Below are 25,683 nucleotides of genomic sequence, written 5' to 3'. Positions count from 1 at the left end.
GAACTTCAATGTACTTGTCAAATAACTAGGTTACTCTGTGACAATTGTATCTTAATTTGCACTTGCAGATGTATTTTACATTTTATGGCTGGTTAACAACTGTGATGCAGTGAACAGAATATTGTTATCTTACTCCATTTCAATAGTGCGACTGAGTGGATGCAATTATCATACACCTTTCAATCCTCCTCACATGCTACTTGTTTTGGTAATATTTCAGCTCACTACATTGAACAAGTTCTAGATGATCCTGAAGCAAAATAGCTTTTCAGGGAGATAACTGCATGTGATCTGAGACAGAATACAGCTTATTGTGGGAGAAAATGGCAGTAGCCATTCAAAACAAATTAATCAGTTTGATTTAATTGTTAAGAAGGAACATTGAAGACCTAAAAGTCACTATCTCTATATATCTATCACCCATCACAGGTCTGAAAAATTAAGTATCGTTCATGTGATATTTCATGACAATTCATAACAAAAAAGTATCAGGGCAACAAAAGTTTTATGAGGTAGAACACCATTTAATTCAAGTTATTAAAATCAAATAAAATATTTTTACATGTTAAAATCACCAACTTCTGTGTCTGAAGAGGGCTTCATAGATTTGTTACCAATAGTCACAATGAAATGCCAGAATATTTTGCAGATGAAAAAATACTAACAACCAAACCATTAAGATACCACAGAGAGAAAGTTAAAACTATTTCCCTATCACACACAGCTGAATTTGCATTCTGTGCATCACAATGAGATGGTGTTAACAACAGACCAGCCTGTCTGATATCAAAACTTCTGACCAAAAAAGCAGCTATATCAGTAAACCAAACCATGTGGCTCTGAAGTCAGTACTTCAAGTTTTCTTTTTTGAGAAGGCTACTTAGAAAGAGATGGCACCTGCCAAGAAGAGTGAAGTAGCTATTGCATTTGATATATAATTCTGTTCTGTCATGATAAATATTTAATAAGAGAGGAAAATGCTGTTCAACCAGAGGCCTGTGCTTGTGATACTGGATGGCTCAGAGCTTGTTTCTTCCGTGCCACCGCCATGCGCAAGGCCTGAAGAATCATGTTCTCATTGTTCATTATGTTGTAATTAGTCAGCCTCTGAAGTTTGTTGAAATCTTCTGCTTTCAGGGAGACCTCTCTCGTTGAGTACGGAGAGCAGAAACTGGAGAGATCAATCTTGCCCTGTTCCATTTCCGCAGCACTACGAGCCATGCCTGTCAGGGGAAAAGAGGAAGGTGTTTGTATAGTCCCAGGAAATTATAGTACTCTGATAGGCTATGTCAAGGATAATTTAGAGAGATCACATATGTGGCTGATATGAAGACAATTGCTGCCCTCCGATCTCTAAAAATGTACTTCTAAACAAAACCCTTTTAGAAAACAGAGAAGAAGAAGAAAAAAAAAAAAAAAAAGAGAGAGAGAGAGAGAGAAAAATAAATGTATCACTACATTCCATTGCAATCAGCACCGTCTACTGGCCAACTCACGGCATGACATTTTTTGAGAGTTCACAGGTCATCAAGTCATACCATGAGGGTTCTTGAGTAGAATATATACTTATGGTAAAAGGAATAATGAGATGTACAGGGCAGGAGGAGGCAGAATATTAGTAGCCTTGGAAATCATAATAAAAACAAAGGCAGTATCTCAAACAGTGGTCCAAAAGAACACTGTGACTGCATTTATTAAGTCTTAGTTTACGTACTATTGCTTCGATTTCCCAGCATATACAATCAACGTGTTAAACAGTGTAAACAGAAAGCACAGTGGGCCTCCACAGATCTATACTCTAAAGATAATTCTTCCTAGATCTGAATGTCATAAAAATACGTATCTGAAAACTCGGCTTTGTTCTACACCCTAAAGTAAAATTTTGGAAATCACAAGGTGAAATTAGATCCCATTCCTCTACTTGAGAAACACATTTCTTCTTTCACTGAACTGCACCAAGATTCAAACTAAAATTATGCCCAAGATTTTACTGATTTTGCAAATAATTTGAGCCATCCCCTTTTGCAATGTATTCACCAGTAGGAAAAAGCAAGCAAGCAAAGGATTTTTGTATTGGGTTAAAGAAGAAACTCTCAGGAAGTAAAGAAGTTAATTGGGTCAATAAAACAGCTGGGTAATGCTAACTTACCAGGTGCTACGCATCTTTGGAAGGTGTCATTCACTAGTGGAAAATAAAGCAGGAGAGGAGCTCCTGGAGTGTCTGCACCATCGAACATGTAGCATTCCTTCAGGTTCTTCTCATCATCCTTCAGCTCAATGTTGGGAAATGCAATTCCCTGCTCTGAGAAGTAACTGCAAGCCTGCTCTAGAGGCTGGTCAGTGCCCAACAGCAGCAGAGTAAGAAATGGAAAAGATACACAAGATCAGGCTGCTGCTTAATTCATGCTAAGCTGCATAAAATAGCCTGATAGCATTGGAAGGTTAGAGATAATGTGAGAACCTGCAGTCTCTAGTTCTTCTCTTGCCTAAGGAACTTTTTGAAAATAAACGTGCAGGAAAACACGTGATATTAAGTTGGCAAAGAAGATTTTAGATCAGTACCAAAGCACATCTTTAAAATGGAAATGATTTAGGAACAGAACAGGTAATTTGAAAGATTGTTAAAGAGCATCATTAATTAAAGGAGAACTAAGAAAAATTTTCATCTAAACAAAGCTAAATTTTCAGTCCAAGACAGTAAGGATTTTCAGTCATGTTACCTGTCTATATAGCAGTTATAATTTGTAAATTGACTTCAATAGATTTTAGCAGGGTTTTGAGATCAACTTCCCCATTTTAAATTTTGATTTTTAGAAATAATATGAAATTTCAAGCTAACATATTTTAAGAGTATTAAACTTCAAAATATAACACTAAAAGCATTTATCACAAAGCTCATTTGTGATGATGAAATTTTGTTAAATTATGTGACAAAACACAGAAGCACCACCGTTTTTTACTTGAATTAAATATTTCCAAAAGAGTTCAGACTACCAGAAGGAAATGCAGTATGAGTTACTACATGTGGTGTTTTTTTCAGCTACAGTACAGAGACAAAAAATTTTCATGTGGCATTACAGTGTAAGAGCAGCATGAGAGTATCATCCACTTGTAAAATAACGATAGATTCTTAACCAGTGAACTTCACATTTTCTATGGTGCCTTTCAGGAGCAGGTTTACAATTACAAGTATGCATTTGGAAGTCTAAATTTGTCTTCTTAAGTGGTAAATACCATCTCTGAAATCTATATAGCCATTTTATAATCAAATTTTTTCAAACATAGCAAATGCATTTGATGTTTTGCTTCAAGCTCACTGCATTAGGAGAAAAAATGCATTCATTAAAAAAAAAAAAAAAAAGACAAAATTCTTGACTCTCTAGGTTGTTCTTGGACAGCTAAAAACCACATTTAAAAAATTAAAAGAGAAATAAAAATTTACACATTTAAAGAAAATGCAGAATAAATTATACATATGAATCACAGAAAAATCTTTTCCAGCTACATTTGTGCTATAAAATCTTATGTTAAATTGTAATGGAAGTTGCAGCTCAACCATAATAATTTCATTGTGCCACTCTGCACTTTATTGGTGAAGCAGAGATCTCTGAGTATTTCATTTAGTATTCTTTCAAAAGTGATTTGAGGAAAAAAATGGAGTTGTTCTTCCCTCTGGGAATTTCCATTCTTCTTCTAAGGCTTGGAAACACCATTTTACTAGGTTCTACTGATAACATTCTATAGACACCTATCTGAAAGCTGAAGAAAGTAAAGGAAAAGCCATTATTAAAGTAATTTTTGAGACTTCTCACCAAGGTCTGTGATCCACCTGTGTAATTTAAGTGTATGATGACGTCCACTTTCCTCTCTGGTCTCATTAGGGGTGGACAGCTGGTTTCAAAGAAGAAAGCTGCGTCCACCAGCTCCAGGTGCTCTGAGTTGCCTCTCAGGTCATTAGGAGAGGTGTCTAGTGAGGTGTCTAAAGAGTGACAGATTTGGAGTTATTTACAAACAGCAGAAAGACACCTGTCAGGTTAGAAAACAAAAGAAAGGCAAGCTTTTCTCCCATGCAGGAATTTCCCTTCATTTTTGGATGTCATGCAACAATCCTAAAGCTTCCTTCAGCCTCTCTACTCACATTTTATCAGTCTTTCCAAGCCCATAAGCTGCACCAAACCCATGTCAGGTTTTCTATATGCAAAGTCCCACCCCAATGATTTTTATCTCAGGAAGGACTGTCAGTACCAAATCACCCCAAAACAGAACAGTCCTGTTACTGGAAGTGAGGGATGTAAGGAGTTACTTCATTTTCCCTCTCTTTTCTTTCAGCAAAGAATAACAGTTGACCACAAATTCCATTCTGTTTTCTGCAGGATTTACAAACATCCCACATCTGAATTCCAACCCCTGTGCCCGCTCAGATGAGCCACGATGGCTCATGAGCAGAAGTGCTGTCTACACCTTTCCATTTTGCAAAATGCTCGTGCTGGATGTACTCGTTGTGCATCTGGAAGCCCCTCAGGAAGTTGTGGTACTTGGAGACAGCAGGGCGGTCCGTCAGGATATCCCGGAGAGTTGTGGAGAGGCCACTGGTAGGAGTGAACATGCAGGTAGCCATCTCGTAGGGCTTCTCAGGCAAGTCTGGTTGTTCCTCTAGAGGTACATGGCATAAATTACACACAACTAAATTATAGTCACAATTAAGATGTGAACCAGATGCAAAGAAGAGAAAGGATCAATGACTTTTACAACAGTAGTAACAATATATTTAGAGCTCTTTGTGTTCACCTTTTTAAAGGCTGGACCTGAAAGTTGCTGAGCATCATCAAAAAGTGTTTGTTCCAGTGTTTGACCACCCTCACAGTAAATATTTTTTTCCTTATATCTAGTCTGAACGTCCTGTAGTGCAGCTCTTCCCATTCACATGTATCCTGACATCAGTTACCAGGGAGCAAAGACTGGCACCTCCCTCTCCACTTCCTCTCACAAGGAAGTTGTAGAGAGTTATTTTGCCTTATGGTCTGCAGTGAGTTCCAGACAATTGCTTGATAAAACATAAACTTTTGTTTTCTAAACTGTGATTGGTCATATTTGATTGAAGTAGCATTTTTCTCATAAAACAAGAGGATTTTGGTAGACATCAAAACAATTCAGTTTTCCAAGCAAACAAAAAGCAAGCAAAATCATTTCACTTATAAATTTGAAAAGGTTACTGGTTTTAGATTGGGCTAAATTTGAAATTTTAGGCTTATTTTGAAAAGAAAACTTGAATATTTTTAAATAAAATGTTTTGACTTAAAACACAGTTTGTTCAGTTTGGTTTGCACATCTGAATTCAACTCAAATTTGCAATTTATATAAACTCAAATATAGTTGTTTTGTTTTGTTTTTCCCAAAATAAACATAGCCCACAGAAATGCCACATGAGTCCATTCAACATGAAACCACTGATTTCACTTGAATTTTAACGATGAAGTTGTTCATGGGTATTTTCAAGGAATGGTCTTTCAGTTCTGAGCTGCCCTTCTCAGCTGGCATAATAAAGCTCTACTCCACTGATTTCCTTGGACCTCTGCTAAATCTTGCAGTTCAGTCAGATTTTGAGGGAAGTATACACAATGCAGAGGGAACAGAAACTGAAGGAAAAAAAAAAACACTCAAGCTGCTCAACAAATAGAGATGCCATGAGGCTTTGATTGAAGCAATTCTTCCCAGAAGTATTTTAACTCAGCACTTTAGAGATCATGTTATATAGCCATCCTTATCTTCTTTCCATCAAGGTCTGTCTGATAGTGCCTTACCTTCTAATACAAATCTCACTAATGCAAGTCTCAGATTAAGCAAAACACTGGCTATTCAGTAACATCAAAGCACTTAATTTTCCCAGTACTTTCCCTAACCCAAGACTGAGAGCACCAGGCTGACAGATGAATGCAAAACATGGGAAATGTGAGTGCAGTTACTGTGTCAGAGGTATGTTATTTCGTCCCATATCAGAGGGGCCTGGAGGAGGGAGGCCATAAGTCAAAAGGCACTGGAGATTTACCTATTTCAGTCACTTTGTCTTGGGTCCATCTGTGCCAGAAGTCCTCTGAATTATCAGCTGCATGCCAGGCATCCAAGAGGTTTTTGGAGAAGATACTACTCCACATTCCTAGGAAGTCAGAGATGGATAATGAGCAGTAGTGAGGTAAACACAAGGAACTGATTTAAAAATAAATAAATAAATAAATAAATAAATAAATAAATCGCCTGCCTTCTGCTCCTTTCACAGCACTTTTCTAACTTCTTCTTTTATTAATTTCTTTCCAACTTTTACATAAGCCTAGACATCTATTTCAGTGATACACTGACAGACTTGACTCAGAATACAAATTCATAAGAAATTTGTTATTTTCCTCCCACCTTGTTTTACCTAGAACGACATATGTTTTGACAAACACTGCACTATTTTCCTATTTTCATTTCCTTTTCCTTTCTGTAGTTAAATATTTTCAACCAGCTCATTCACTGATTCCCCTCCCTCATGTTCTATTTATTTCTTATTACTTCCCTCAGCTTTATCAAAGTTTCATAGACTTTCCATTTTTAAAAGTTTTTGCACTTTAAGGTCAATGGTGATGTTTCAAACACACTTGCAAAGGTACATAACTTCTCTTTTTTAGTTTCATTTTCATAGCCCCAATGATAAAGCTAGCTGGGCAGATGAGTGAATTTCAGGAGACATGCTGAATGTAACTGATTGGGATACTGAACCACTTCTGACATAACCCAGTACCTCTGCTACCACACGCAGGACAATGGTTTGCTATTGATTAATTTCCAGAATCATTGGTGTTTGTATGAAATTCTTTTTCAATCCCCCAGGTTGGTGAGTCACCTTGCATGAAGCAGATCCGGGACTCAGGGAGCTTCTTCATCAGGCGACCCATGAAAAACTCGCTGCCAAAATCCTCTGCACGAATGAAGGCACCATACTTCAGGAAGCCCACCTCATATGGCGTGAACTCCACCCACTCTGCCAACACACATGCCAATAATGTTAGTTCCAGTAACCAAGGGAAAAAAATGCTACTAAAAACAGCAATGTCAATAGACAGTGAGTGAACCTTTCAAGTGTCAGCTCTTGGAAATGGGCTGGTTTAGCTCATGCCCAAAGCAAACTGTGCTGACTGCTGCCTCTCAGGTCCAGTAGGCAATTGAACCCGCTGTTGCACTTTCCACAAGGTTGTGAAAAAAATAAAGTGAGGGCTAAGAGAAAATTTAAGTTTATTTTTATCTAGCAAGCAGGAAGCTTTCTCATGGAAGGTGGACTGGAATTCAGTCTGGCTTCTATTGCATTTATTGCCTTTAGCCAGACATGAAAAATATACATTAAGTGAACTTAAACCTTCTGTGAATCACTTTCTTTAACAATTCATAGTGTTTATGAGGCAGTGTCATGGATCTATGTCATGTTAGCAGTCTGAAGTTAATGTCTAAATGTGCACACTTAATGTGACGGGATTTTACAAAACCTTAAAGTGTTGCTGTCGACCCTATGGCTTCCTAGCTAGTGTTTACATCTCTCAAGAGGACTTATGCCTTGGGCAAGAATTTAAAATGATCTGTCATTCTTTACAAGATCTATACCTATGTTAAAACACAGCTCTTTTCCCAGAATTGAAACATTACCTCTAAAATCTTTGGTAGCAACTTTGTCCTTGACATTGAGAGCAAGGTAGATGGGCAGTGGGTTCTGGCCCTGACTCACTGCCCGACGTTGATCAGAAAGTCTGTGGTAGCATTTCTGGATTTAAAAAAAAAAGAAAAGAAAAGAAAAAATGTTTGCTAATCAGTTCCATAAAGACATCAGTAAATATGGGATGTTATTTATCTGAATTTCCTCCTAGATTTATTTCCATATGTCCAATAAACAGAGGACAAGAAAATCATGGGAGTAGGAATAACTCTCACTAACAAAAAGAGCTATGTTCTATATTCAGTGTATGGCACCAGTAATGAAGTGCTTCACATGATCTCCTAGCTTTGTATTGTCAAATGTAAGTGAAAAAAACAAACATGGCAGATCTGGCTAATTCTGCTATTATGATATACTTCATCTATTTGACATGAGCTCTTCAAGGCAGCATGTTAATGATGGTTCTAATCAAGAATTTTATTGAAACTCATACTGAAGTTTAATATTCCCAGAGGGAAAATTCCCTGTGCTGCCCAATACTAATGGCTTATGTTATACATGAAATTGATATTTTGAGTGTACTTACGTCAAATGAAATATTAACACATTTTGCTGGGAAGCACTGAGGCCAGAAACACACTGTGAAATCTGATATGAAGGGGCAGTACTTTTTTTTTTTTTTTTTCCTTTTTTCACTTGGACAAAATATAAGCCATTTTTTATGGGATTTTAAAATAAAATAGCTTTTTCTCCAGTTAACATCAGACTGCAAGTTTACATGGAAACTTTTGCATTTGTCATTACAACAGCATTAGAAAGGAGCAGTCCTGAGAGACCAAATCAAAAGCAGCTGAAAGGCACTGCAAAATGACAGTTCCTCAGCAAAGATCTCTCAGGAGCTCTGGATCTATACTCTAGCACTAATTCAGGAACTACATAGGGGGGTACATCTGCAGTACATTCAATGTGTGACTTGTATAAACACTGCAAACATTGCAGCAGCAGAGACATCATATGTAGGGCTATAAAAAACAACTAAGAATCCTGACAGCTACAAATGTTAACTAGTATGCCAGTTACTTTAGAGCTAGTCTAAGCATTTCTGTTACATTTAGTCACACTTTAGGTTTCACTGTAGACATACACTGCATCTCCAAGTTATTAATGTAAATAGATACTCTGCCTGCATACCAAGTATAGTGTTATTAGCCAGGCACTTCTTCCTAGGATTTTATTTTCTTGTAATAATCATAAAGATCATGTCACCAACTTTATGAGAAGAAAGGTGAATAGACATTACCCCATCATTTAACATGGATTCAATCATAAGTCCCCACAGATCAATAAAAGATGTCTTATGTCCTGCTTGGGTCCTTTGGCTCAGCTCTCTGTAATAATTCCTCAGACTTCTCAAGGAAAAAGCACCCATCTTGCACTTGGTTGCTTGCTTCCGAGCTTCAATAATTACTTCTCCAAGATCCTTACGTGACCAATCTGCATCTTCATACAGTTTGGTCATGGTCCTGTAAGCAGGAAATGCGATGGGGAGGGGAAAGAAATGAAGATGATGGCTTTAAAACTGAGAGGATATACTTTGCAGAGCTTTGGGCACTTCTTATTGTTTTAGCTATAGGTCGCTCCCCTACTTTGAGCTTACTTTGAACAGAAATGCAAATCTAAAGGCAATAAATCATAACCTCTTGATCTGGAAGCCAACACAAACAGCTGCACCAGCTGTCTATGTTGTTTCTGTCCAACAGTAACTGAGCATACAGGATAATTTTGCATTGGATTAAGGATTTCTGCACTACCAGTAAAGTCTCATATTTTAATTAGGGATAAATTACTTCAGAGACACCAAATATCACTGAGGGGGAGTGGAAAGGCAGGCACTGATCTCTGTTCTCTGGGGACAGCAATAGGACCTAAGGGAATGGCATGGAGCTGGAACAGGGAAGGGTCAGGCTTGGTGTTAGGAAGACATTCTTCACCAAGAGGGAGGTTGGGCACTGGCACAGGCTCCCCAAGACAGTAGTCACAGCACTGAGCCTGCTGGAGTTCAAAAAGTGTTTGGACAAAACCCTCAGAAACATGGTCTGATTTTGGGGTGGTTCTGTGTGGAACCAGGAGTTGGACTCGATGATCCTTGTGGGTCCCTTCTAACTTAGGATATGCTGTGATTCTATGATGACTCTGTGAAAAATGTGGTGCATAACAGGCCTTTCAAGGCCTATTATGAAGGCCCTGGCATTCATAGGCCTTATATGGAAGCAGTAACTCATGACCTTTTACCCTTGCTGAGATCTAAAAGCCTAGACAAAGCATGAGTTTTGCTTCACATAGTATCTCAACAACAGTACCAAAATGATTCCTCACCATGTTGTGCCAGATGAGCCACTGATGTATGAAATGCAATCCAGAACACGCAACTTTTGAAGACCCAAAATGCTGCCATACATGGCAGTGAGTGCTCTTATTCCACACCCTGCTGTTGTCACAGCCACTATCGGCACCTGTTCAACACAAAGAAAAGGGCATGAAGCACGGGTGGAAAAGTGACATCAAGGGACATCCACATCAAAAGAAGGCAGATGTGAAAATGCAACATCCAGATGCTAGTAAAATAAAACATATGGATTAGAGATAAAGCAATTTTGCTCTGTAAGCTATAAGGAACGTGAGTTTCTGGCCACCTTGTGGAATATATTTAAACATCTGTGCACTTCATTAAAGATTTTTAAGAAAGATGGACAAGAATCATGGTTTGAAGTTCATTTAAATGATCATTTGAAAGCCAAATGGAAATAGAGAATTTGCTCATCTAGATTGCTGAGCAATCCAGCTCAGATAACCCTGGATGCAAACAGGGCCCAGGAGAAGGATCTGCTGACATAGTTCCTCATGCCTCGTCTGGACAGAGGGGAGAAAACACTCCTGTTGCCATCTCCAGGCCCAAGGGAAAGAAGAGAGAAAAAAATCCCACAGCAGTGCCTTTCCCAGCTACCTCGTGGTCTTGCAGGTCTTCCTCTAGATGAAGAACATCCTTCAGTGCAGCAGCAACCACCCTCCTCCGGTTTTGCAGGAAATTCTGTTCATCCGCGCACAGGTCAAACCCCAGGCGGGCATCTAGGTTTCTTGGCCTGAAACACAGACCCTGGGTCCTGAGACCAGGGCACCAACATTATATATTACTACTTGCTGTGATCAACTCCAGTTGTGCTTGTGTGTATGTTTACAAACTGGTTCATGGACAACATAATGTAATAAATGAGAAAGAGCGACACCACAGACAGGCCTCTGCTAATTGCTGTAGCTGCTACCAAGAATGCAAATGGGAATGCAGGGCAGAACATGACGTACTGCTGTGGTATTGGAATGAGGTACCTACAGCACGTTTCTGGTTTTGTTTGCTCATATAATTGATTTTTCAAGTTTCAGCAGTGCCTACCATATGTGCCTGTAACTAGGTAACTGCTGTCAACAGCCACCATGGTTAACTAGGAAAACAGCTACCACACCTTGTCTTTATTTTGTTGGTATTATACAGAAATATTATTTCTGTGCAGAACTACTCTCTCCATCTGTGGGCATAATAGTGAATACAAACTGAGACCTACTTGCTTAAGTGCAGTACCAGCTCAGAAACTTGGAGGAAAAGGGACCCGCAATATAGTTATCCATCGCTGTCTAAGGAGAACCTGGCAATCAAAAGCCTGAGACCAGAAGTGGAACACATCTCTGCTTACCAAGGTCTGAGTCTTTATGACCCCTGCTGATTTCAAATGAGCTTTGTGTACTTGCAAATGTCTCCCAGTTACAGTATAAGGCGTTGCTGGAGACTCACTTACCATTCATTTGCCTTTACATACAAGTCGATCGTCTTGTCCTGAAAATAGCAAATGAAACAATGTAAGCATGCTCAGGTCGTTAATCCTGCATATTCCTCCGCCACACCATCTATAGGCTGAGTTTTACTCTTTTTGCTGCTGTATGTGGTCAAGCAATGAATGGCCTGGGTTATGAGGTATGTAACAGGCTCCAGTGCAATCTGATCTGGATAGAAGCATAGCCCCTCAGTTTTCCACAAATGAACACGTAGTTTGCCCTTTGTTTTCTAGGAAGCTCATTAAAAGCTGAACACCTGAACCACAGGCATGTGGATGTTCTGTTTTGCCTTCTGCTTCAGACTTCTCCTTTGCAAATTATCAGTATTAAATGTCACATATACTGTTAGCTCACATACAGTGTTGATAAACATATTAGATATTCCTTTAATAAATTAGTTTCAACTCAGGACAGGGTTGAACAGCATGCCTGGAACCACATGCAGAACAAAAGCCAACTAATAATAATAATAATAATAATAATAATAATAATAATAATAATAATAATAATAATAAATATTGCATAGCTATACTGTCACTGACAGTTATTCACAGTTTACAACTACAGCATGTGTTGTACCTGACTGGATCCAAGTCACTGGACTGTAAAATTCACATAACCCACCAAAATGAGTATGTATTGGGATGGAGTTTTATTAATAACTCACTTCTCACCTGTGCTACTGTTATTTTCTCTTGTATAGGAAGCAAGTTCAGAGCTACAGTCACAGACTCGTTCATATCCCTTTCATTTTGGCTTGATATAGACTGGAGAAAAAAAAAAAAATATAATAATAATGAGGAGAGTTACACAAAAGACAAAAAGAAGTAAAAAGCAGTCTCCCCAGCCTCACATACATTCATTCACTTACCAATTCCCTGCATACACAGACCTCAGAGGTTCCCAAAGAAGCACACAGCAAAGAGCCATCTGCCCATTAGGGGTGACCACGTACCCTGCTGAGCCGCCTCCGCCGCGGCAGCGCCACAGCCAGCGCTGACTGGTGGTATTTGATGTAGTGGAACCTGGCTGGTGCAGTTGGGCACAGGCAGGAGCTCAGTGTGTGGGTCTGGGTCCCTTCGTATGAGCCATCCACCGTTAGTGCAAATTTCCTCTCTGAAGGGATGACAGAAAAAACATCCTCACATCCTCACAAACAGGCCTTGCTTTCTGAAATACCCAAAACCACCGTGTATGTCTGTCCACACTTCTTAGCTATAAGAATATTCCATCTTGTGGGGATCTGAGCTCCACCAGTGCTCACTAAATTCACCACAAACTGCAAGTAATTTATGTTGGGGGCTATGAAGGTGTTTCAAATTTAAGTCCTTCCAAAAAATGTGGTTTGCAGTGTGAAAGTATCCCTTCTTTGCACCACAGCATGTGAGGTTGGAGCCATCGAGAGATGCCAGAGCACAATGTTTTAAAAATTGCTTAGGAAATACACAGGTCCACAAGCGTAGGCTTAACACAACACCGATGTGCTACTTAAAATGTGCAACAGGTACTTTTGGTAATATATTGTGTGCGTCTCATGTTTCATCTAGTGGCACATTTTATTTTGTTACACCTAAAGAAATGTTTAAAAGTGAAATTGAGGAAGAGAGGCTCAGTCCTCATCCTGCCCATTTTCTTTTTCTCTGAATCCAGAAACAGGATTTTGCTCCATTTGAGGACTTAGAAAATTTCAACACCCTTCACAAATAATTTGGAAAGTCATAAGCATCTGACAAGATATTATTATAGGGGAAAGTCTTCTGCAGGAAAACCAGACAAGCTCATCAGGCTGCACTCTGCAATTATCTCTGTGGTTTTGATCAATTACAGCCCCCTCCAGTCACTGACATTGCTGAGATTTTGCTTTGCATTGTCAACCATTTTGAACCAGCGAGTTCAAGGGTAAAATGCTGAGCACTTTTACCATAAAGCAGCCTACAGATTTTCTCCGTAAGTCAGCGAAGGCTCACCTGTGCTATCCTTCCTCATCTTGCCACCATTCACCTGCACATCCAGACAGGAAACTTCACGGGACTGGAAGAAATGACCAGAGAAAGAGAAAAGGCATTTGCTGTTGGTCAAGCCTGACCTCAGCCAAACCCCTATTCACATGCCCAGGCTGATGCCAGGCTGTCACCCCTCCACCAGGTCAAGGGAAGTAGCATTTGGCATGAGGAAAAAGGGCCCAGGGGAAGGGGTGCAGGGTGGGCACCCCAAGGAGAATGCTCAGCTTGGTTGTTCCCACGCAAAGGGGGATGATCTTCCACCCCAGTCCTGCTCAGTTTGGGCAGAGGCGAGCACTAGAGGCAGCTGCGGCCTCTCCCAGAGGGAGAGTCACCAGTGGGAATTGCTGGCACCAGCATTTGCCTGCTCCATGTCCAATGCCTCCATGCCACTCTACGGAGCAACTGCCCAGCACCTTTAATCCTGGTTCTGCAATAAGCATGGCCATACAGCAGGGAAAGAGTTAGGAAATAAAAATTACCACTAAGACGCCATTAGTAATAATGTTTTCAGGAGGATCCGGACTAAAAGACAAAATGGAAAACAATCAGTTCACAACTAGCACTCTCCCAGTGTTTTTTTTTTTATTTATTTTATTTTATTTTATTTTATTTCATTATCTTTAAAAGCCTATCTTTGGACATGCAACATGAGTAAACAGCATATGAAATTCTAGCTGGACACTTGGTCCAATTTGCCTCTCTGAGGCTGAACATTAAGCCTGGGTACTGTATTTATGGAGAGCTGCTGAACAGAGGAGCTCCTTGCTGCATCAGACAGGATCATTTTCTGACACAAAAGTATAGGAATGGCAGAATTAGACTATTGCCCTATATTGCTGGGCGATCAGTACTGAAAAGCTGGTGAATTCATTCAACTTACAAACAGCAGCACTAGGACTGATTTTCTTTCACATTCTCTCCATTAAATGTACAGTTAGCATAGAAACACGGTAAAAAATATTTGTAAATCTATTCCCACAACTCAGATTCCAAGTATTTTTGCACATTCTTGTGACAAAGCAAACATCTGGGACAGACATCACAGGAAGGAGCAGGAGGGGTGTAAAACTTAAAACATCCTCCTGCACAGAGTGCCCCCTGCAGCCTGGCAAGCAGCAGCAACCAGGAGACATCTCCATGCCCCTCTCAGTGCCTGTACTAGCTCTTCAGTGTCTGGGTGCCTGGTATGGATTCACCCCTTCTCTGCTAAATACACAAGCATTTCCTGAACACACAAAATTCCCTCTAGTTTATTCAGACTATGACAGTGTTAGGAGGGGCTGCAAGCATAAACAGATGTTTTGTATATCAGAAACATTTGTTTGCTTGCATTTCTGTTGATTGACTCACCTGCTCTCCATTGTGAATTCAACCTCCAGCTCCTCTTTTCCCTGGGAAAGAAAATGAATTAGGTCACTGTATGTGGATTCCTCTGTGCTGAAAAACACCCTACAGGAATCTGTGCTTCTCAGGGAACTGGCTCCAAGCCAGTGTCCACCTTTAGTAACTGCACACACCACAGATTTCATTTTCTTTGTGTTTTATCTGTTATACTTCATATCACATACTTCTGATGTCATAGCCATTATATTAGCAGGCTTCTAGTTGACACTTTGTAAGATATTGCAGGATCTCTTGACAGATTCTCTGCCTTTCCACAATCTTAGATTCACCTCCACTGCTTCACAGGCCACCTGCAATTCCCCTTTCCTGCTCACAAGCTCTCAGTGCTCCCCACTAATTCTCAGCATCACCAAGACTGAATTTCTCTGGTGCATACAAATCATCCTGCCTCTCTCCCAAGCCTCACCCACAACCTGAGCGAATGGGCCTGGTGGCTCATTAACATGGCAGCACAGTTGGGCATGCAAAGCCCAGGGTGTTCTGGAGAATGAACTTTGGTTATGAAGTCAAGACCACTATTTTTTATATCAGTCGGACATGAGTCACAGCTCAAAACCATGAGCTCCAACTGCAAAGGAAAGCCTAAAGCTCTCAACATTTTGACACCAAGTAGAGTAACCAAACAAGCATGATAATGTCGGCCAACTCTATCTGTAAAAGCAGCACCCAAAATTTACTGTAATTACTGAGGCAAAACTGGGCACCAACCCCTGAAACAGACGGGCATATTCAGATGACTAAATCGACAGTAGGAAAGGCCTCTATTCTGGGCAGGTGAGATGAAAGCTGAGAAAACAACATTCTTGCTTGACCATGTCCCCTTAGCTTTGTCTTTAAATTTTATCCCTACCTGTGGATTCAGCTGGAAACTTAGCTGAATGTTTTCTCCGAGCTGGATTTTGGAGACGTCAAAGAAAACAGTAAGGAGGTGGTCATCTTGTGTCATGTTGTCCTCATCACAAACTTTCAGCTCCAGAATGTTCTGGGAACAGAAGAAATAGATTGTATGAGATTTAACAAATATAAGATACTACAGTTACTTCCGTTTAGCTGGAGGAATTCGGGTTAGAAGTTTAAGAAGGAATGCAAAGGAAACAATAAAATAGAAGTTTTGCAGTTATTCTCTACAGGCTCCATTGACTATGCAGGAATATACAGTCTTATGCATGTGTCAAAAGCTAAATAACTGCATTTAGACAGTATGAATACTTCACAAAGAAACTCAGGAAGACCCACAGTGTGGGAAGCTATGGTACCATTTCATGTCTGGTAAGAAAAATGACTTTTAGGCAGGGAAGGGGGCATCTGGGCCTTCAGCCTAACCATCAGGAGGTGGGTAGAAGGCAAATGCCAACTGTCAGGGATAGCTGCGGTTCCTACCTTAACCTGGCTCTGAATCGTGAAGTGGAAGGTCTCATTCCACGTTGGGTTCTTCGTGTTTGGAATCGTTTTGGTGCGGAAATGCTGCACTGAGGCTGTTGGCAGGCTTAGGCTCACGTAGCAGTCAGACTGGGTTACTGCAGAAGAGAAGGGAAGCGTGAAAGCAATGGACCAGTGGGCCACATTTAGTAGCCCGTAAGCTGTGGCACTGTATGAATTTTTAAGCTCTGTATACAGCACAATATGCAGAATGTGAGCTGGGATCCTAGATAAGGTTCCATCAAGTCAATGCTGTACAGCCAAGCTGACTTCACTCTTTGTGAAATCCTAGCATTTTTCTCTTCTTGAGAGCTACCTCTTTTCATTGTGGGAAAAGTAACCCTGAAAATAACGGGGCATGCCTTAATGTTTCTGGGGTAGCTCTGGCTGTAAGTTCTGTCCCGTCTACTTTTCAGAGTATCCTTTCCTTCCTCTAGCACATCTGGCTGCCAACACATTGGCAGTGGAAGCTATTTGCACTGAAGGTTATTATGAAGGACCACTGCTGTCAGAGGACAGGTCTCTGCTGAGGCACCTTATCTCTGGCTCCCTTCTTCCCTTTGGAAGATTAAAGGGAACATATACACTGTGAGAGTTCAACAACAAAGCCTTTCAATAAAAGATGTATATATTCCTTCAGAGGAAATAAATTGTATTTAATCCTATGTGAAGTGGATTAAAATAAGCACATGGAAGAAAGGAATTGGAAATATTGAGCAGTTTGAAGGTATAGCACTTGTTTTAAGAAGCTGTCCTGAAGGAGAGTTTTAGCCAGTAAAGCTCTATTAAAATATTTTTAATGTCACCTCCACCTTTGTGCCTCAGAGTAGTAATGACATTTGCAATATTATGTACAGATGAAAAAGCTTGTCTGTGCTTCCCAGACCATACTGAGATGACGCTGCTGCTTTGCACAAGATTGCATTGCTTTTGCTTTGTTGTTTCAATTAAGGGTGTGTTCAAGTCATAAAGTTCACCTATGAATTTGAATGTGCCCAGTTGCTAAGTGGGGCAAACTTTATGGTTTTCATTTTCCTTTCCCTGATGAAGAGGTTAGCTGTGAAGTTTGGCTTCCCACATGAGCTCCTTCATAAGTGAGGAATATTTAGGACCAAGGCTTAAGAATGAAACAGTGTTCAGCAGCTGTCTGCAGTGCTTAGATCATCGATGAGCACTTTCATTCTGAAGTCAGAATAATCTGCCTGTGAATGTTTTTTGTCATAGTCATTAAGCAATAAAATGCAAATGTGAATCATGAGATAAGCAATCCTTTGGATTCACACTCCAGGGTCCAGGATGACCACCATACAAAATATATTTATTTTTTTTTGTTAGGAGCAATAACTTATGCAAGTACCAAAGATAACATGATGGAGTAGTGCCCAAAAATGCAAATCCCATCATCAGCATTGCTATATGTATGTCTCTTCCAACCAAGACAATTCTGTGATTCTGTGATTTAGCATTGTCCCACTTAGTTTTATCAGGGGGTCTGACTTTTGGGAAACACAGAGTAAATGACTTGGCCCCTTAGTGCACTCTATGTGTAACTGAAGAATTAACAAAGACATTTTATTTATTTTTTTGATGATTCCCTTTGAGACTTAAGTCATCTTTGTTTCTAACAGTCCTAATAGCTTCCAAACTTCCATGTCTATAGAGGAAAAGTCTGTATGAAAACATTTTTTGATGCTTTGTAACTCCAGATTGAGATCTACACACTGCTGTCAGATCTTGTCCCCTCTGGGAGGAGGACCCACTGAAGTTTGTGAATGACCCTGCAATTCTGCCTGACTGGCTGCAAGTACGAACAGGTGTGAACACTCTGCCCAAGCCCATCAATAACACAGCAAAACACCACATCGCATTATATAAAGGGACTCTGTGTATATATACAAGGCTCCCATTACCAGGCATGTGCAAACAAATCGTCAGTATGGTACGTAAGCCTAAAAGCCAACTGACTACAGGAGGTGAACAGCAGCAATGATGCTCACACATGATGTACCCGTCAGAACTTCCCAGCAGCAACCTGTGTCCCTCCCATTGACCATGACATGTGAGCAGCTGTTGAAACATGCTTGAGATGGCAGCTGTGGTATCACGATGGGGCAATATCCTGCCAAAAGCAGGTGTGGCAGCAGGTGCTTATGAAAGCCCAGTCTCTTCATGCAGTTATTACACTAAGTTTCTAATTAGCTTCCAGGATAGCAGCAGGACTGGATTTTAATTGTGCTTTACCATTAGAAAGCATTACAGTGACATGACCAATGCTAAACAACATTGGCTTCAGTACCAATGCTGTACCCCTAGACAACAGCAGGGCACCAGCTGTTCTGGCTCAAACTGAAGTCTCATTCCTCCCATAAACAGCTCACATTCAAACAAGGTTAAGCCAAAATTTTAACCATTTTTTTCTCCCCTCTTTTTTTTTTTTTTTTTTTAAATGTGGTCTCAAACATTGAGCTGCTTATCCAGATCATCTCCGTGATCATGGATTTTCTTCATCTGGACCCACCCGTCTCATGAAATACAAACTGTCACTACCGTCTGAGGAAAGTATTATTCTTCATCCAGCACTGGGGAGAAGAGAGACCTGGCTATGGATGGGTACAGTGGCATTGCTACCATCTAGAGTACAAATTTAGATATTTTAGATCATTAATTAATTAATTGGGATTTTTTAAAGACATGGGTTACTTCTGTGGAAATAAACACCTTTCCAAGGCCCTTAACAGACTTACCATATTCATTCAGGCCTGGGAGAATGCTTCCTGCCTCCTGGCAACATTCAACATTAATCTCCATCACCTGCTAGCTAAACATCAATAAAAAGCTTTCACACACTCTCCCATCCTACCCTTCATTAGGGTGGCACACCCTACAGGTATCCATAAAACTATCATTTTCATTCACATCTCTATAAAGCTGTCCTTTGCTGAGATTTTGCCAAACAACAATTTTTCTGTTTTCTTGGCCCTTGTTGGGCTTTATCAGTCCGCATCTCCTTATTTTATAATGAGATTCCAAGTAGCATCTAGAACAATAGGCTGTCAGTACATAATTGCAACTGCTTAAATATCATGGTAAAGTAAGTAATAAATAACAATGAAACTATAACAACAGTGCAAGAACCAAACACCGGAGGAAGTCTGTGGGTTCCTCTAATAAATATCATATTGGACCATAGTTCCTCAAACAATAATGTATTTCGCTGGCTATGTTTCATTGCAGGATCTCAAGGATCTTTCCATGAATTGATTTCATGCATGTCAGAACTGCAACTGCAATGCCATAAAATATAAACTATACATGTACTTCATAATTTTATAAATTATTATATCCAAAATATCAAGCCTTACATTAAAAAAAAGACCCAAAATGTAACTTTGCAAAATTATCAAACCTAAAAAATAGCCCCCTCCCCAGCCTCCTAAACTTCAGAAAACATCATTATTGCACTTAAAAAATGCTGAAGAGTATTTTTTAACTCTATGCCAGTCCAGTTAGCCCAGTGCTCCTCAGCATCCACTGAGGGCTCTAAGATGTTTTCAGGAAGCAGGAAATGATGGTTTGAAAATGTTCATCTCAACATTTCCATACAGTTTTGCTTTTTTACTTTTTTTTTTTTTTTTAACCTTAATACTCTGAGGTATTTTGTTTTGTTTTAGTTTGATTTGTTGATTCCACTTAATTATTTTTTTTTCTCTCCAGAAATCGTGTTCTTCAGCCCTTTTGCCCTTTTTTGGGAGAGATCTTTGGTCTTATGAAGGTTAGACATCAGTGTCAGAGGAGCCCATGACCCATATTTCGCGAATGTATGAGGAAGTTTGTTAGAGGGCAAGCATCACATAATACCCTTAGCCCTCACAGTTTGAAATTCAGAAACTTCCTAAGCCAAATTTCATTGCACTTGTTTTCTTCTATGAGTTTGTCCAGTCTCTGCCTTGAACTCATCCAAATTTTTGCCATACATAGTCTCCTGCTGTGAGGAGCTCCCTAGGTGAAACGGCTGCAGGAAAAAAAAAAAAAAAAAAGACATTTTCTTCTGTTTGTTATCAAGCTATGATGGCTGCCCAAGGACTGGAAAAGGCTGAGCATGAAATTTGAAATTCTTTACAGAAAAAATACTGTTTTTAAGGGTGTGTTGGATTGGTGTACATACAAGTCTCACACCATTAAGGAGTCAGGATGCAGATGAGGTCCACACCCAAATCTGGGAACTGGCAAGTGTAGCTGGTCCAGGAATATTAATAACCCCAATGAGCCTGATGGGGATGTGGGTGTGTTCAGTGGGAAGAGGGAATGTGGAGATCATAAACAAGCACTAAAGTCACAGGTGATATCAATAATGTCACTGATGCATCAATACACAAATGGAATTAGTGTTGACATATAATTTACACGTTGATGAATCAGTGGGAAAAAGATGGAATAGTACAAGAATGTATGAAATAAATTAAGGGTTAAATATTAGAATGAAGCAATTCAGATAGTCTTAGATCAAAATATTATGCACTGAACTTCCATTAAGGATGTTGTAATATCTGTTTTGTAGTAGATATTAGTGAAGTTTTGAGACTATTATGGTGTATTGGTTTTCCCATTTCCATTTATTATCTAGAAGATAAAGCAGATAGAACAACAATGAAACTAAAGTGCAGTACCAAGTAGGGAGGAATTCTAAGCACTAGGTGAGTATTAAACACGGTGATACAAAGACTGTACAGAAATCGTGCAATAAATGATCTTTAGAGAGAAAATAACAAAATGGGATTCACCTCCAAAACAAAAGGATGGGCATAACTGGAGAGAAGCAGAAAGAGCTGATTTAAAGTTTGGAAGTAGGTGACACTTTTCACCTGCCTCTATACAGCAAGGTTTCCAGGAAAAGGAAAATGATATAAAAGAGCTTGAAAAGGATGAATGAGAAAAAAAAAAAAAAAAAAAATCACTGTTAGGAAAACGGTATTGTAAAGAAGTCAGCATAGCTGGTGATGGATGCCCACATGCTTCTGGGTTCCTAAGGCTGTGCTAAGCTAATCTTTAGGGAACTGTAACAATGACTGAAAAAAACTTTAAAATATTACACAGCAATACACATACAAAAAAGCTAAATTTTGTGAGTTGTGCATTTTTCATTTTAAGTCTCCTAGTTTCCTTCTTCTCAGAGAAAGTCATATAGTTACCAACATGAAATTTGCACTAGCTTTTACATTGCCAGTAACTTTAACCAGACATTAATATATTTTAAAATTCGAATCGTGTTTATTTTATATAATCAAGAGTACCCAATTGAAATATATGACCTAAACAAGTCTGTCTGTATATCAAACTACATGCTGAAAGCCTTAAAAGCAGACCTTCCAGAAAAATGTTATTGACAAATTTCACACTCAACAAAAAATGAATGATTCTGGAAATAAACAGCAGTCAGTCAAAAATAGATTCAGAAATTAAGTGTATGCAAGGCAGTGTCATGACTGGTACAAAGTTTGTAATCCTCCAAGTACAGTGTCCTGGGTAAAAAGCTGAATTTAAGGGAGGCAACATTGCTAGTTGAGTCCTTAACTCCAGGAGTGGTAATATGAAATCCTAGTCAAGGCAACCAAAAACCAGACATATCATTCCTGTTTCTTTGTCTTCCACTGGATGGAGGCTTCAGTCCATTCAGACTCACAAACTGACACACTCACAGCCTGTCTGTGCTTCCTACCTGCAAATCTCCTAGTATGCCAGTTTGGATACCAAAAGACTGGCTGCCCTGCTTCACAGGGCAATTTCTTCTATACCAAAATATCATTCCTAATTTCTCTTATACATCTTGGACAGTTCTTTTAGGGATTCTCTTTCCTTACCCGGTGGAAGTACCCAACAAACAAAGAATTCACCTTTACAAGTACAGTATTTGCTTTGTTTGTGCCATCCATGGTTTGACTTACATGACCATTTCAAACAGATTATAGCTTGGCAATATTGGTGGTGAAATGCTTGTCACTCTTTTTTTGCAAGCAACATCCAGTACAGGCTTCACAGCGTAAGGCAAAACAGCCTTAGCCTGGGGAGCCTGTGCAGCTCCAGACCCCAGGCCATGCTCTGAATGCATCACTGCCTTCAAACCACTCCTCTGGGCAGAGGTGCAGGCTGGGAACATGCCTCTGGCTGGGAAGCAGAAATGCTCAAGCATCTCAGTACCTGGTCCAGGCCCTAAGTATTTCTACTATTGGGAAGGAAAGCAGCAAGACATAGGTAACTCTCTTCAGAACAAAAATAGTTTGAAGACAAAAACAAAATATGTTGATCTGGATGAGAATAAGACATAGAGGAGTTTTGGTAAGCTCATTCTCATGTGGAGAGCTTAATAGAACGTTAATATCTGGGGAGATATTTAAGGGCAGTATTTTTCCACACTTCTTTCAGCTCAGAGTACACTTCAGTACCTTTAAGTAGATTTCAGCTGTAGCAAGAGATTTCTGTCTGGCCTCTAATTGAACTTCAGATCTCCTTTCTACATGATACAAATAATTCATAGGGACTCTTCTTCCCCATACATTCAGCAAAAAGAAAGTATCTTACTTCTCGTCAATAAAAATGAGTGATAAATTTCTGTTCCTATACCTTTCGGCTCTAGAGGAACAACAGAACTCGAGGCTAATCACTATGGAAAGGTGCAAACAAATCTCTTGTACTGCATCATTTTAACTGAACAAATTTAACTTCGTGTGGTTCCTACAGAAATATTCTGGACTGAGACTTTCCTATCTGTGTAAATGAATGAACACAAGACAATCAGCCATCTCCTCAGACTGGAGGTGATTGTTACTCACATCTTTTACTCTTCTGCTTTGCAGTTCAGGTATTTATGGAGCATTAATGAAGTTCTACATACCTGTTGACTTCCAGGCACTTTGTAAACATTACTAAGAATAAAAACAGCTAATAGAGCAAGCACTCAACTAAGCTTTGAAACACACATCTCCTATAGCTGAATCAAATGGGACAGTCATAGAATCATAGAATTATTTAGGTTGGAAAAGACACAGAAAATGATCTAGTCCAATGATCACCTAACACCACCAAGACCACCACCAAACCATGTCCCTAGGCACCACATCCACATATCTCTTAAATACCTCCAGGGATGGTGACTCTACCACTTCCCTGAGCAGCCTGTTCCAATATTTAACTAGTCTTTCTGTGAAAAATGAATCCATGACAGATGTCAAATATCCAGTCCTAAGCTCACATAAAATGATCTGTGCTATGGACAAGTTGGACATTACTGTAACAAGGAACCGTAGAAGTGACCACCATCTAAACTTCTCATTGGATCATTCCTTATGACTAAATAACTGTTCTTTGTTTTGCATTTGAATCTGCGTTTTATGCATTCTATGCAAAAAGATCTACTGATCTACAGCTGGCAGCTGGACCTCACATTACACTGGCAAAGATATATAAAAATTATATATAAAATATATATAAAATTCTCTAATTACAGTTTTTCACCTTCACCATACCATAGTCAAACCTCTTCACTGTCTTTCCCTCTGCTTTTATAAATACTCTGTGATGTTTGTGACACTTAGTAATTTTCCAGGTAATTTTATAAGCACATGGACAATCCAGAGGTATAAAGATACTCACACAGGTCTGCTTTCCTTGCATTTTTCATCCGTATTATTTTTACAGTGAACAAGTTGCATGGAGAGGGTTCTGTCTGTAGAACAACGTACAAAAAGCATGGGATTAGCATGCAGAGAGAAAGAACAGAGGCATAGTCATAGATGGTTGGTATTGAAACATTTGAACACTATCTACAATGTTTCCAGACTGAGGTTCTTCCTTATGCATCATCTTCTCTGTCTTCCCAGATTTACAGCCAAGTGTGGCCAAAGACCTCAAATGCACAGTCAGCCACAGACCAAACCTCCAATGCGCTCCATTTTCCATTCTGAGGAACCTTGTGGAAACCCTCAACTTGTGGTGGCTGACTAACTCTTACAATGCAACCACAGAAAAATAAGCGATAGTGAACCTTGCTGTGTTATTAATACAGCTGATACACATCTTGGTCTGTGCAAATTCAGATCTATCATATATATCTACTATATTTCACAATAAATAGTTGACAATCTAGCAGGGCAGGAATTAGTAATGATATCATGATGTAACGACACTGCGTGTCAGGTGGTTTATAGTCATATAGCTCCATCGTTATGTTTGACATAAATCAGCGCTGGCTCTCAGACAATGAAGAATAAGAAATATCTTCCAGGCACCTATCTCAGATTTCTCAAAAGGGGACAGTGAAAACAACTATTCTGTAATTATTTATGTCAGAATAATTCAGTTTATCCGATTTTCCTTATGCAGAGGTCACAGAAAAGTGTCATTGGAAATCCTGTGAAACCACCTAAACATCAGTGGTTATCAAAGATATTCAACAAACCTGCCAGGGAACTGTTTTGATATTGTCATCCTCCTTCATCTAAAGCAAGGAGTGGACAAACATGGTACTTAATCAAAAGTATGGGGTCTGAAGGTGAGGTAGTTTATCCCCTAGATAATTGTGTTCTCTTTTTTTAAAAGGAATAAAAGGAGAAAAAAACTGCATTATTAATGCTCTGAACCATCACCAAACAACAAAAATAGGAACAAAGAATAAAGTCTCTGTAGCAATGTAACAAATATGTAAGAGAGTGCTCATGCACACTACCCATAAAGCAGGGAATATCACTGCAACAAATACGTAGATAGCTGTACAACAGCGAAAGCCTTCTGTGTTACTATTCATTCCCTCATGCCCCCAAGTTCCCAGAATTTTGAAGAGAGCTCATATTTCATTCCTTACATAATATCAACTTTTTGTCTTTCCCTATGCAGTCATTGACATTAGTAATGCCTCTTTGGTTTGCCTTGGTAGCTTGTTTTGCCTAATCCCATTGGAGGGAATTGAAAGACAACAGCAACATATAAAAAGATGTCTTTTTTTTTTTTTTTTAATTGGAGATTTACAAAATATAGTAAAATTACAGCAGCATTAGAGCCTTTGCATTCCTCAAGGGAAAACACAAATTGGGCACAAAACCCAGGCAGAAGCTCTCAAATTGGGTACAAAACCCATTGCTCTCAGCTCTGGTGCTGAAGAAGGGATCTTGGAGCTGAAGACACAGGAACAACAACACTTCCCACAGAAGATCCCCACTACTGTCAAGGCTGCCTACACAGTCCATCCCAGAGCCTCCTCTTCCCTTTTCTTACCTGGCTTGTGCTGTAAAACACCCCCAT

General features: G+C 39.5%; 1 protein-coding gene across 1 annotated transcript; it reads right to left on the bottom strand.

Moving 5' to 3' along the window:
- Positions 1–984: 984 nt before the first annotated feature.
- LOC311209785 (cytosolic phospholipase A2 epsilon-like) lies at positions 985–25,683 on the bottom strand (the record flags this gene model as incomplete). The annotated part of the gene is made up of 20 exons (XM_084287309.1): positions 985–1,223; positions 2,150–2,333; positions 3,813–3,979; positions 4,462–4,653; positions 6,047–6,154; positions 6,881–7,018; positions 7,675–7,789; positions 8,982–9,204; positions 10,058–10,194; positions 10,686–10,842; positions 11,530–11,567; positions 12,241–12,333; positions 12,522–12,682; positions 13,534–13,597; positions 14,049–14,091; positions 14,920–14,960; positions 15,824–15,955; positions 16,354–16,490; positions 24,040–24,112; positions 25,657–25,683. The coding sequence occupies 20 exons, from the start codon at positions 25,681–25,683 to the stop codon at positions 985–987; spliced, it is 2,469 nt and encodes an 822-aa protein (XP_084143435.1).

Source organism: Netta rufina (assembly GCF_964035555.1).
Source record: "Netta rufina genome assembly, chromosome: 5".
Lineage (NCBI taxonomy): Eukaryota > Metazoa > Chordata > Aves > Anseriformes > Anatidae > Netta > Netta rufina.
Note: the sequence above shows the minus strand (reverse complement) of the source record. Positions and strands in the feature narration are given on the sequence as shown.